Here is a 14,307-nt window from a genome sequence, read left to right on the forward strand (position 1 = left end):
CAACTCGGACAAGACATCTTTTGTGGTGAAATAGCCAGATGAACATCTTCGGTGGCTTGTGACAGTCTACCCTTAGCCCCCTTCTACCTTAGCCTTTAACCTCATATTTCAACGCATGTTCCATTTTTAGAGGACAGACTTATATGTTTTGCTTTGCTTTGTGAACTTCATTGTTTACTTTATACTTTATACTCTTTATTGATCCCCTAAGGGGAATTACAATTGACACTCGGTTATTACACACTACACAGACTTGAATACACACACCTATACCTATACATGCACTAATGGAGAAATGTCAGAGTCAGTGGGCTGCGACGGCTGAACAGACACCCTGAGTGGTTGAAGGTGGTTCGGTGTCTTGCTCAAGAGCACCTTGGCAGTGTCCAGGAGGTGAACTGGCATCTCTCCAGCTACCAGTCCACATGTACTTTTGTCCCTGCGGGGACGTGAGCAGGGACCCTCAACCCAGCTCCCTAAAAGCCTGAGCTACAGCCACCCCCTGTTTAGCTCGCTGCAACAGCTGATTTTTGACATAAAATGATGTGGGTGTGCAATACAGAGTCCAGATGCATTCTGGGTTGGGCTGGGACAGGCGTTAAACTTTGATTTGAGTGGAGTAATAGATATGGCGACTTTTACAGATCTGCTCTGGTAGTAATTACTAACATCTCTAACATCTCTATTTCCTCAATACCTCGCATCTGATCATGTCTTACTCATTAGTCAGTGAGGAAAATGGTGTGGTGGTGTTAATACAATTTAATTTTGTATCTTAATGTCACTGTTGTCTTGATCAGAAAGTATCTGACAGTGATTCTACCATATGTACAAGTAGCTTGACAAAATATCTTATTTCTCCCTGCTGGGTGGACTTGATCTTTATTTGGTGAGGGGTTTGGTGCTTTTTTTGACATGTTTTTGATATGATTTCTTCGTCAGATAATGTGGTCAAAGCTGAAGCCTCTTCAGGTCAGCCAAACCCCATAAAGGCTTCAAGGACTCACAACGAGCTTCACAAGGAACTGCTACTGGCCCAAAGAGTAGGTACCACACAAGACCAACACGTGGTTCAATCCTCTCCGAATAGGAATGGGTGAACTGGAACTTAACACTGTTAAATATAATACTATAACAGTGTGTTTGTGTCATCATTTAAATCAGAGATGGCAAAAGTACTTACTTCCCGTACTCAAGTAGAAGTACAGTTACTTGTGTTAAAAGATACTAGAGTAGTAGTACTCAAGTAATTCTTTACTCAAGTAAAAGTAACAAAGTACAGGCTTGGAAATTTACTGAAAGTATAAAAGTAAAAGAAACCTTGTGAAAGAAGAGCATTATTTATTAAAAGCTACCTGGACCACACACGTTACTAGAGAACACGCTGAGGAACTTCAGTGTCCATGGAGAAAAGGCTCTTTAAATGTCATTGGCTACATGTTAAATGGATGTCTGCCAATAGGCCTAAAACATCCCTTATATGATAATTATGATATGAGACTGGGACTCCAGGTTAATAAGATTCTGACTGAGTTACAACATATGAATTTAGTTGTGATTCTTTGAGAATTCACAGATCCAGTTTCTCTTTTTTAATCTTCCCCTTAACATTTAAAGGAATCTAATTGTATGTATGTGGGCTGAGATATGGCTTCTGGAAAGAAAATATGAAATACTAAACAGACATTAATGAAGAAGTCCCCCTGCACAATGGCCAGGAGTCCTTCTTGATGTCTACTGTCTCAAACATCTCTCTCAGATAAGGCCGAGGAGGATGGGAATGTCTTGCTGCTTGTCTACTGAATCTTCTTCATAATCAATAATCTCGCAGTCCATACTAATATGTGCTAACGTTAGCGGCATCAATGATTTGCCGTGAAGTAATTCAGAATGACGCCAAATCTGTTGAGTTGTATTAGTGGTGCGTCAAGTGCAACGTACAGTATAGTCCCATCCAATTAGGTTGAATATGGTATTGATGACGCGGAAAATAATAACGGTAACTTCAGTGAAATGATTGTAAACTTGTTAGTGAGGACTAGATGAGGACTGGATTTAAAGCTGATTCTGGTTTCTAACTTGTCCCCAGGTGTGTCTGTTAACACACAGACGAAGACAACTTCTCTCTTTTAAAGCTTTGTTAAAATTAAGCAACGTGTAACCTAGGTAACAGGTGAAGAACACAAACAACTAAATGACTAGCTAACTAGCTTTAGATGTGCCAGAACTACAGACCAACACAACAGCAGGCTTAATGAACTGACGACATCAGTTGTATGACTTACAGTTCTCAAGGACTAACACACACAATCTCAGCTGATTATCCTCCGATGGGACAGATAGTCTCTTTTTCTTTTCTCTAACTTTTTTCTCCGTGTGGCGCGCCCGCTCGTGGTGTGAGGCGTGTCCGTGCTATTCTCCGACATGACGACCTCTTGCACAAAACTAAAGTAACGAGCCACTTTTGTAAAATGTAAGGAGTAGAAAGTACCGATAGTTGTGTTCAAATGTAAGGAGTAAGTCAAATGTCGCCACAAAAAAGAAGTAAAGTAAAAATATCAGAAAAATCTACTAAAATACAGTAACGTATTTGTACTTTGTTACTTCCCATGTCTGATTAAAATGCATTTCATGTCTCTCTTCCCAGTCATTCTTCTCTAAAGCATGTGTTATTAAGAATGCATGAGACTCTTTTTCTTACTCTGACAAAGTGCAATCATACACCTCCTGTCCAGGCTGCTGCCGTCCTGTGGGCCCCTGGCTGCATGAAGCAGTGGAAACTGATCCGCTTCCAAGACTGGCCTAGTGAAAGCACTGGATCTTTATGTTGCGGCCTGTTAATCTGACCGCACACATTTTTAACAGAATGTATACATTAATCTATTTTAAATGCCAAGGTCATGTTAATCCTCATATTACTTTAAAACCATACCATACGTTTTTGGTTTCTGTTTTCCAATTTAATATCTTCATTTCAATCGTGAATTATGCAACCAGTGACCTGAGACGAGACTAACTCAGACACGCTGGTTTGTATTTTTACAGAATTTGTTTATTAAGAATTCACTAACACCCAAAAATTCTTCACAGAACGTTATTTCCTACTTCTGTATTCCATGGTTGAGATGACTGCAGAGACTAATAGATTTGTGAAATGGATATTATTGTCAGGAGTTATGACTTAAATATGTTTCCCTGCTAAATGTTAGTTGTAAATTAGGGTACTCCCTTGCTCATCCATGTATGCACAAACAGACAAAACATACAACAGAACATATAAAAAGCAAAATAGGTATGATCCTAGTGTCACAATAGTTGGCGTCATATGCAAGCCTCATCAGGTGGAGCAGTCAGTATGCTTACAGAACAAAGAAAAAAGTAAGTGGCAGGTCACATATCTTCTGCATTTTCATTACGCATCACTTACCCCATGGCGTTACTGGCGGGAGGAAACAGCCACGCTTTCCAGCTTTCCATCACCATAGAGTTCATCAGCTACAGGTCTTACCCTGATTTCTTCTGTTGGTTACGCTCCGGGTATACGGGGTAAAGAGTACGGGCATAGTTCAAATGACTCTGTACGCAATTGGATAGTCCTTCAACCAATCAGACAAAGGATCCGGGTGACGTAGAAGCGACAGCGGCATCAATGGGGTGCTGTGCTTTGGTGGCGTTTGGTGGCCACGTTGAATGTAACAATAAGCTGATTGGTCGCTTCCCTATCATCGTCGTGTTAAACCAACCAATAGAGTGGCAGATAGATAAGCCAGTTTGTGATTGGTTCTTGCAAAATTGGGAACTCAGAAATCAGATCGCTGGCAGACTGGGCGGGGCTTACCCAGACCAGGGTAAAGCTGGTTTGTGTGTGGTTTATTGTGTGCACAGTACATTGGGAGTCACTGTGGTGTTACCTGGGGGGAGGCTGTAAAGGTCTGCTCCCAACAGGTGGCTGTCCCTGCATGCTGAACACTGGGATGCTGGAGTGCTTTGGCAACAAACTTTTGTTTTAAAAGCTGACTAATTGTTTGTGGACTTTCCACTGAAAACTGAAAGAAATTACTTTTTCATGCTGCATGGTCAAACCAAATATACCTATTGTTAATCTGCAATGCCACATGGTCTGAAGATTCTTGAATGCTACACAGCATGTACACAGGCAGCGCATCAGGGTTAAACCAACAGTGTAATACCTGGATAACATCGACTCACATCACACTACATGTACTCTGTACTGTAACTAAATAATTGTGATTAGACTGGTGAGTGCAGGTAAAAATAAAGCTTCTCATCCATATTTCAAATTCTTCATTTCACCTGTGTTTTTTCTTTTCCATTATATCTAACAGCTGCTCTATTTCTTCTTCTATGGGCTAAGGGGTCTGGCGCTGAGCAGCAGGTCAGAACTCCAGCAGGTGCTGGAGAGGAGGAAGAGGGTGCAGAGTGAGCGCGAAGAGGAGGGACAGAGCAGGACTTCTCTGGAGGATGTGCTGCTCCGACGTCAGCTGAAACAACTCGAGGTAGTACATCCTGTTTATAGGTTTATAAGGGCTTTAGCAGTGACAGAAAATGCTAAATGTAATCTTTTATGCACATGGGCACTCATTGTAACTAGCAAATGAACTGCTTTTCAAATGAAACCTTATTTTTAGCTTAGAGCCCTGGGCATAGGCAGTATAGGCGAATACTGCTGTAAGGTCAAGTAAGCAAATAGCAGACAAAAATCTGGGAAAACTGGGGGGTGTCAAACCTTGTGGTTAAGGGCAAACCGCTCTACCTCCTAGCCACAGCCGCCCTCCTCCAACTGGGCTCACATTTCTTGGGAACCGAATGTACATCATTACTAGACTTAAAATCAATCTGCAGATGACAAAGAAATTGTTCAAAACTACTTTTAACTTTATTTTGTTTTGACTCATACACACACACACACACACACATACAGGGCATGGATACCATGATTATTCATGGAAGGTTTGTGGAAATAAGTATTGGTTTGAGTGTTTTCCCTACCATTGTTTTTTTGAGGGGGGCAAAACAAGGACAAAATTATAAAATTCTGCTATATATTCAACAACAACAAAACGGATGTGTGAGATGACACTGTTTTACACATGCAGGTAATTACTCCTCGTTCCTCATTTTAACCTTGCTTCTGTTTCCACCTGCTGCTGAGTAACGCTCGTTGACGTCCCATGGTCCCGCAGCATACCTGCAGCAAGCTCCTCCGTTAACCCTGGGGGCCCTGAGGCCATTTTTACAGTTTAATTTCCGTCTGGATTTATTTTATAAAAAAGCTTGTAAAACATCAACCCTGTTGTCTACAGTCAAGATATGAAGATCATTTTTTTTAGGACAAACTGGGTTATTAGAATATTTGGGTTGCAGTGAGGTCACTTACATGTTAAAAATGGTTGTAGGGCCTTAAAGATAAATAAATAAATAAATAAATAAATGAATCTTCCAGATATGTATTAATATCACAGACATATAAGTAAAACCTAAGCCATTTTCCATTCTAAAACACTTCTCATATGTCTTGGGAGTCACACTGTGAAGAAATAATCATTATAACTTATACAGTTGACAAAATACATGCATTTTTTCCAAAAAGTCAAGACGTTTTGCTCTCATGACATTTACTTATGCCAATAATAACATAATAATGTCATATTTATTGATATTACACCCACAGCAATGTTATACAACCAAATATGTGTCTAAATAGTGCATTATTTGGCCTTCAATAGAGTCTATAGGCATTTTTGTCCCCTCTGGCCTTCCACACAAGAGGGGTGCCTTTATCTCCCAAATATGGGCATGTACTTCCTGAAACAATAGACGGGACAGACAAGGCAGAGATGGAGGAGCGAGCCAGCGGCAGAAATGAGCCAAAACGCGATGAATTATGGACATAAAGTGGATCAATCTTGGATATAACAGTATGGATTTAAAGCCCAAAGAGGCTGAAGTTCCAGGCTGGATAGAAAATCCCCTGTAGAGGCTAGAAAGACAGGAAAAAGACCGCCGTAAAGCCGAAAACGTCAGGATTGAAACGAAACCAAAAGTGAGTAAATCGCTTGTATGGTTCAAAAGTTATTAAACTATGAATCAGAGGTACTTTTTTTACTCGTGGGCGAGTGTCTCGGGCTCAGAGGGTTAAACTAGCGATAAAACCGTTGAAGAGGAACTCCGGGCTACAAAGCGGCGGTTGCTAGTTGTTTCAGACCTCCGTCACAGCTCAGTTGTATCTGCGGCAGTCAGTAAATGTGTTGAGCTGCAACAGAGGTCCTGACCACAGTCCCCGGAGCTCCGCATGGTTCTCAGTGGTGCTCAGGTCAGCCGTAGCTGGTGGTTCATTTATCCGACAACAGGGACTGTCAGCTGGTAAAGAGCACCTCGAGCGGCCAGTCATTTCGCTGGAGATTACGGTTAGAGGAGAATTCGGTTTGATTCCAACACGTAGCTCTGTTGTCTGTAGATGTGGAGGTCTGTCAGTAGAGAGAAAAACTAACCAATCGTGTGCAGCCTACACCGAGTTATCCCCCTGCTAGAGTTAGCACCCAACAGGCTCACACAGGGCAAGTTTAAACGTGTCTTTAGCCTCTAGACATGTTCAACATGTCCCTACCAGTTCCTAGCCATGTGCAGTTGGCCAAGTTTTGTTTTTTTCTTGCTCATTTCAGCTCACAGCTATTTGATTTGCAGCATGGACAACAATAATAATAGATAATAAACCTAGAACCCCAACATATTCTAACGGTATTAGCAAACACAGAAAACTAAAATGTGCACATGAAAAACCGTCTCAATAGAAATAATTCTATACACATTATGTCCCACGAAAATCATACATGTTTGCCGCATCTTGAAATAATATCAATACATGTAATCTTTACATGAATAAAGTACTATGTATGGTGCCAGTGTTTGTCCTTTGCTGTTGTCAGAGGGAGAAGAACAGGACAAGGTACAGCAGGAGTCCCAGTTGATGGAGTTTGTCCGAGTCCGACAGAACCTAAGAAAGATTCACTCTGCGATCCAGAACAAGGCTGCAAACACCTGACGTGCTCCAGAAGAATGCACACAAATCATCAAAACTCCAGTCCAAGCTGAGCTCATTCATCAACCAGGTGCATACTGAAAGACAAGAACTAGGAATGGATTCAATACAGTTTTTTAAAGAAAGGCATTTATTTTTAAATACTTTGAAATGGAAACAGTATTCTTTTATAGATATGTAAAGGAATGTATCTGTTACTGTGTAAATCAAATATTTATTAAGTATTAAGTATTTTGCTTGATATGTTGCTTGATATGCTGTTATTTACCAATAATATGTTGCAGAAAACCAGTATGATATCCTTTGGCTTATCAAATTTGGTAACTCATAATTGTGAATGCATGTCTCATTTCTATATGAATGATATTTCTGACATTATTTGTCGATATAAGTGCTAGGGTGAAACATAAAGAATCTGACAGCAATACCTGGAACTTATGAACCCATAAACAGTATATTTGGTTGACATATTAAGATAATGTTTTGAAAGCATACTTTAGGTAAGCTGCTTTGTGTCTATCTAAAGCTAAGAACACCATGCCCACAATGCTTTCACAGAGGACTTTAGAAACTTGCAGAAAATATGGCTTGATGACTACAATAAAATGATTTCATTTTAAGCCACAGGAGACACATTTATTATACGACTTTCTACACATTTGTCTGCTAAGTCAAACAAAAATAAATGTCCACAGTAATGCCAACGGATCTATCAAGTACGTGAGATTTTTCAATGGAAAAGTCAAAGTAGCAAATTAAAAGAGAAAATTTAAAAGAATGGACCTCAATCACCAATATCTTCACCAAGAAAGTCTCCGCTGGATTCATGACATGTTCTTCAACAACAGAAGTGTTTCCACTTGTGTTCTTAGATTGATGAATCCCACGTCGCCAGAAAGCCAGTTGTTCCTAATTAGCATAAAAAATGCCCATATAAGAACATGACACTTCAGATCCGTGTTGGAGAATGTCCAAAAGACGCCCAGACGGGGGGGGGGGGGGGGGGTCTGCTGACCACCAAACGAAAACAGAACTTCAGTAACTCTGAAACCAAATTGTACTGCAACCGGTGATCGCCAAACGAGCCAGATCTACGGTGACCTCCAACTTTGTGAATTTGTTCCATGAACATCAAGATTTAGTTGGAAAGAATTGCAGTATTTATGTAAAGTACTGTATGCATTAAAATATTTAATGCTATGTGGGCTAACTTTTGATACATTAAAAATCTGAATGGGAACTTTGTGGAGGCAGTCTGGAGCTGTGCCTGAAGTTTGGTGTAAATAGAAACAAAAATAAGGAGGGGAGAGGTTTGTCTAAGACCGCTTTAGAAGTAGAGTAATGGTTTTAAAATTGCTACTGGGTGAAAGCATGGCAAAGGTTTCTGCTCTAATGGAGCTATAGTTTCACCAAGTCACAACGTTGTAGCTAGGGCTGGATCAGGGAATAGGAATAATCCCCTTAATTATCCCTGACAAGGCCCACCTTCCAGTGGAAACCATTTCAGGGACTACCTCATGAAGCTCATTGAGAGAACACCAAGGGTTGGCAGCGGGGGGGGGGGGGGGGGGGGTACTTTGAAGAAACTAGAATGTAAAACATGTTTTCAGCTATTTCTACTTCTTTGTTAAGTGCATAATTCCACATGTGTCCGGATGCTTCAGTGATAATCTACAATGTAAATACTCATAAAAATAAAGGAAACACATTGAATGAGGTTTGTCCCAACTTTTAGCCTGTACTGTGTATTCTTTATTTTCTATATGATATATCAACCTTTCAGATCTTAGACGAAACAAAATGTTTGTCAAGGTATGAGTTTATTTAGTTTTTTTTGAGTGAATCAGATGTTCTGAGCTCCATACCACTCCACACCGGCTGGTTGCGGTAATGCGCCAATCGTGTGCCAAGCACGAAGAAGAAGAAGACAAGAGAAGAAGGAAGGAATAACGAAGAAGAAAAGAGCGTCGGACTTCTAAACTGTTTGTGACAACACGTTAAGGTCGAGCTAGGCTTTTAGTCTGCGCGTGGAGCTCGAAGCCTGGAAACGAGAAGGTAGATAAGTGTATCTGGGATTAGTTAGCTTCGACTCTAGCCAGAAACACCCGTGCGGTGGGGGTGGGGGTGAGGGTGGGGGTGTTGGTGGGGGCGAGGCCGGGGGCGGGATAACAGACCGAAGGCGCCGACGCCTTCTTGTGGAACGTCAGTGGAGTCAGTAAGTTTCGGAAGGTCCAGCTATCTTTGGATTAGTAGCCTTTCGTTTGAAAATGGCCACAGAAGAACTTTCCTCCAAGCTCAGTCGTCGGCTCCAGATCGAAGAAGGAGCCGAGGATCCTGTTGCTGTGGACGTCAGCGGGGACCAGAATGGGTCGGAAGACAAACCGAGTACGGCCAATGCGGACTCGGAGCTCGGCGCTAAGCTGATCCGGCGAGAGGAGCTCAACGACGGGCAGGGTGAGCACCGGCAGCCCAGCATGAAGGTCTTCAACCCGTTCACCGAGTTCAAAGAGTTCTCCCGGAACCAGATCAAAGACATGGAAAAGATGTTCAAAACGTGAGTGTGTGACGGTATGAACGCCGATACCGGGTCCGGGTTTGGGTTAGGGTTAGGGTCCGGGTCCGGGTCCGGGTCCGGTGTTTCGGTTTAACTGGTTTTTAAGTTAACTGGTGATAGAGGCAGATGTGGTGTAGGTGTGCCATGAGAAACTCCGCAGAAATGATTACGTAGGTAGCTGCAGTGATGCCTGTTGAAATACTGCAAACGTCAATAAATCGTCAAATGTTCATGCTGTCATTATTTGTGTCATAATTGTGTTTAAGTGTTGGTAATGACGTTTATTTAAACCTTCTGAAGTGTTTGCTGACTCTGCAGATGGAACACAATAAAGACCGCTGAAATAAGCAGAACAGCGCTCAGTGCGCTCCGATTACTTGTGTCACAACAGTACTAGCATCGGTCATAGGCTCATATCGATTCATTTACACTTACAATACCTATATTTTACATGGGCAACACAACAGCTGTGTTGTGAAATAAACCAAAGTTTCCACACGTCAACATGTGCACAAATTCAACTCAATATGCAATGTAAGATCTAGGTCGTGTTAAAGGAAATACATTGACTCAATGCTAAACGTCATTACCATTACTTTAACCAATTATGACACAAATAATGACAGCATGAACATTTTGTCGATTTATTGACGTTTGCAGTATTTCAAACAGCATCACTGCAGCTACCTACGTTGTGGTCTTCGTTCTTGCAACGGCATCACAAGTTAATTTAATAACAGTAGGCCTACTACAACATGGATTACGTGTTTGATATCTGTTACATTTCAATACAGCCTGTAAGTAAAACATAAGCTACATATGAGGTTTACACCCAGCTGAATGCAGATGTGGCAACATGTGCATCCGCTCAGCTTACGTTGTGATATATAGGCATTTATGGCTAGATGTATTATATTTATGTAGGCTACGATGGTTATGTTAAGTTGCAACCTTACATCACGTTCCTTAATGTGCAGAATCCACTCATTCATCCAGATACAATGATACCTCTCGCTTATTGAACGCATATTGCATATAGCACAGTGGGTCGGAGAGAAACGTATTTTTTATTGCTCTGGGTGTCTGGCACATATTGTAGAATTGACTTGAAGTGCCGTAGTTCGAGCAAGTGTTGGTTGTAGAAAGTCAATCTTATGATGTCTGAATAGTTGCAACATATAGTTAGGAAACATGCAATTTCAGATATGTACAATCCAATTTTAATTATTTTAAGTTTAGATATCCATAATACAAAAACATTCCAGATAGTGTAATTTAAAATATCCAAACTTCACTAGCCTTAAATATTACATACATCATGCTATGAATGATATCTGAAGTTGAGTTGAGTCAGTAGGCCTATATGAAAAAATCCCATTTCGAAACATAGAAGTGATAGGGTCAAATAAATAACAGATAACATGAAACGTCCCCCGCTAACATACATCGACACATTTATCATTCCAACAGTATGCCTATATAATACACCATTTGCTTACATTTCAGAAAGTTGCTTTAACGGTGAGTGTTATGTCACAAGTCGATCGTGGGGTGTACCGTGACGTGCAGTAAGAGACACAGTCGCCAGACAACGGATGATAGTTCGTAACGACAACGGCAAGTGTTTGCATAAATGTCTGTCGGGGCAGGAATTAATGCTCAGCAACTCGTTTTTATCGTAAAGTTTCACAAGACACTGACAAATAAATGTGAAATAGAAGGAAAGCGATAATAATGTTTATTTCCTGTTAGTCGGGAATGGGTCCTGAGAGACCACGCCTACACCACATCTGCCTCTATCACCAGTTAACTCAAAAACCAGTTAAACCGAAACACTGGGTCCATCTTAGACATGGCTCGGCCGTTTTAAACGGGGTACTCCGGTGGCCTAACAGGGAAGTAGTTAAGAAGGCTCACATAAGGAAGTGGAGTCAGCAGGTTGCTGACGTAGGCCAGCTTGGTTCCAATATGTTCAGAAAGTAGTAAAATAAGCAACGGGGCTGTTTTCATTGTTGATTAGTTGTTCGGACTAAATGTCTTGTTGTCCACAACCCAAAGACACTGCGTTCTGTCAGATGGAGTGAAGAAACTAGACACGTTTTACATCGACGCTGGAATCAGAGGTTATATAAAAAATGGTTTTGGGCATTAACCTTTCATCTCTGATACACCTAACTGATTACACCAAGTTTCATATTAAGAAAAAAAATGAGCTGAATTATGCATTTTTTGTTTGCAACAAACATTAAATAACAACCTAGTCAATATCTTATGTATAATAACAACCTAGTCAATATCTTATGTATAATAACAACCTAGTCAGTGCCTTATATTAAAACAATATCAAACGTGCATTAACCCTGTGAAAACCAAGCCGTGTGGAGAGTTGAGCTGCTGCAGTGAGCTCGTTTCTCTGTCCTCAGTCTGCTGCTGTGAGCTCGTTTCTCTGTCCTCAGTCTGCTGCTGTGAGCTCGTTTCTCTGTCCTCAGTCTGCTGCTGTGAGCTTGTTTCTCTGTCCTCAGTCTGCTGCTGTGAGCTCGTTTCTCTGTCCTCAGTCTGCTGCTGTGAGCTTGTTTCTCTGTCCTCAGTCTGCTGCTGTGAGCTCGTTCTCTGTCCTCAGTCTGCTGCTGTGACTCGTTTCTTCTCTGTCCTCATCTGCTGCTGTGAGCTTGTTTCTCTGTCCTCAGTCTGCTGCTGTGAGCTTGTTTCTCTGTCCCAGTCTGTTGCTGTGAGCTCGTTTCTCTGTCCTCAGTCTGCTGCTGTGAGCTTGTTTCTCTGTCCCCACTGTTCTGTTGAGCTTTTTTCTCTGTCCTCATCTGGCTGCTGTGAGCTTGTTTCTCTGTCCTCAGTCTGCTGCTGTGAGCTTGTTTCTCTGTCCCCAGTCTGCTGCTGTGAGCTTGTTTCTCTGTCCCCATCTGCTGCTGTGAGCTCGTTTCTCTGTCCTCAGTCTGCTGCTGTGAGCTCGTTTCTCTGTCCTCAGTCTGCTGCTGTGAGCTCGTTTCTCTGTCCTCAGTCTGCTGCTGTGAGCTTGTTTCTCTGTCCTCAGTCTGCTGCTGTGAGCTTGTTTCTCTGTCCTCAGTCTGCTGCTGTGAGCTCGTTTCTCTGTCCTCAGTCTGCTGCTGTGAGCTCGTTTCTCTGTCCTCAGTCTGCTGCTGTGAGCTCGTTTCTCTGTCCTCAGTCTTCTGCTGTGAGCTCGTTGCTTTCTCCTGTCCTCAGTCTGCTGCTGTGAGCTTGTTTCTGTCCTCATCTGCTGCTGTGAGCTCGTTTCTCTGTCCTCAGTCTTCTTCTCTGCTGTGAGCTCGTTTTCTCTGTCCTCAGTCTGCTGCTGTGAGCTCGTTTCTCTGTCCCCAGTCTGCTGCTGTGAGCTCGTTTCTCTGTCCTCAGTCTGCTGCTGTGAGCTCGTTTCTCTGTCCTCAGTCTGCTGCTGTGAGCTCGTTTCTCTGTCCTCAGTCTGCTGCTGTGAGCTTGTTTCTCTGTCCTCAGTCTGCTGCTGTGAGCTCGTTTCTCTGTCCCCAGTCTGCTGCTGTGAGCTCGTTTCTCTGTCCTCAGTCTGCTGCTGTGAGCTCGTTTCTCTGTCCTCAGTCTGCTGTCTCAAGTGAACGAGCAGGAACAGATACATGGCTTTTAAGCTGTAATAAGGTTATAAAGGCATAACCATTTAAGTTAAATGTTTTGATTATGTATAAGAAAATATAGTAAATACAATAATTTTGGTTGTATATCATCACAACATAATTATTTATATTTTTACAAAGTTAACACCATTTTGGAATTTATACTAAGTATATTTACTCAAGTACTGTACTTAAGTCCAGATGTTGAGTACTTGTCTTGTACTTTTCATGCCACTTTCTACTTCTACTCTGCTACATTTAGAGAGAAGTATTCTACTTTTTACTGCACTACATTCATCTGACAGCTTTAGTTACTAGGTTTTGCATTGAGTACTTTTAATACTTAAGATATTTTCCTGATTATACTTAGTATCCACAACATGAACATATTTAATAATAATAATAAACAAATGACATGTGTAAGGGCTAATATTGAACTTTTGAATGCTTGTTAGTGCTACTGCATATGACACGGCCCTTCACACTGAACGTGGTGCCTGCCCCGTGTCCCCGTTGAACTACAGTAATGGAGACCTAACTTCCGTCCAAAGGAATGGAATTGATTTCCTTGTTGCTGAAAGGTGCTGTAGTAATAAAGTAGCCGCCTCGCCTTACAACCTCGGCCTGTCAGTCAGTCCCCAGGGCTAGAACCACGGTGAGGAGGGTGACATCAAACGCCCGCGACAGCGTCCCCTGCCGTTAACCCTCTGAGACCCACAGTCATTTTTACTACTCATTCTTTCTTGTTTTATTTTCTAAAAATGCTTGTAAACAGCAACCCTGTTTTTTTTTTTGTATTTTTTTTTATGGTATTATTTTATAAAAACTAATTGTTTTGCTAATGCAGAATCCCAACAACCGTTGAAAGCATCCAAACACTATCAACACTGATACAGTTCAGCTGAAAACAACGTCCCGAGAATAATTCCCCCTTCAACAGAAAACGGAATGGCCAGACTCCCTAGATGAAGAGAGTGAGTGGATCACCACAGGAGTGGAGTTTAACTTTTTACTATTTCTAAAATAATTTTCTAGACATAACAATAGATTCTTAACTTTTTTTTCTTACCAGAGGCTAA

The 14,307-nt window shown here is 41.6% G+C and overlaps 1 protein-coding gene across 1 annotated transcript; it reads left to right on the top strand.

Moving 5' to 3' along the window:
- The first annotated feature begins 926 nt into the window (after positions 1–926).
- Positions 927–7,063, top strand: LOC116677760 (protein FAM107B). The gene is made up of 3 exons (XM_032508024.1): positions 927–1,043; positions 4,347–4,497; positions 6,948–7,063. Exons 1-3 carry the CDS (start codon positions 927–929, stop codon positions 7,061–7,063), a joined length of 384 nt encoding a protein of 127 aa, XP_032363915.1.
- The last annotated feature ends 7,244 nt before the right edge of the window (positions 7,064–14,307 follow it).

The sequence above is a fragment of the Etheostoma spectabile genome, unplaced genomic scaffold (assembly GCF_008692095.1).
Source record: "Etheostoma spectabile isolate EspeVRDwgs_2016 unplaced genomic scaffold, UIUC_Espe_1.0 scaffold00005763, whole genome shotgun sequence".
NCBI lineage: Eukaryota > Metazoa > Chordata > Actinopteri > Perciformes > Percidae > Etheostoma > Etheostoma spectabile.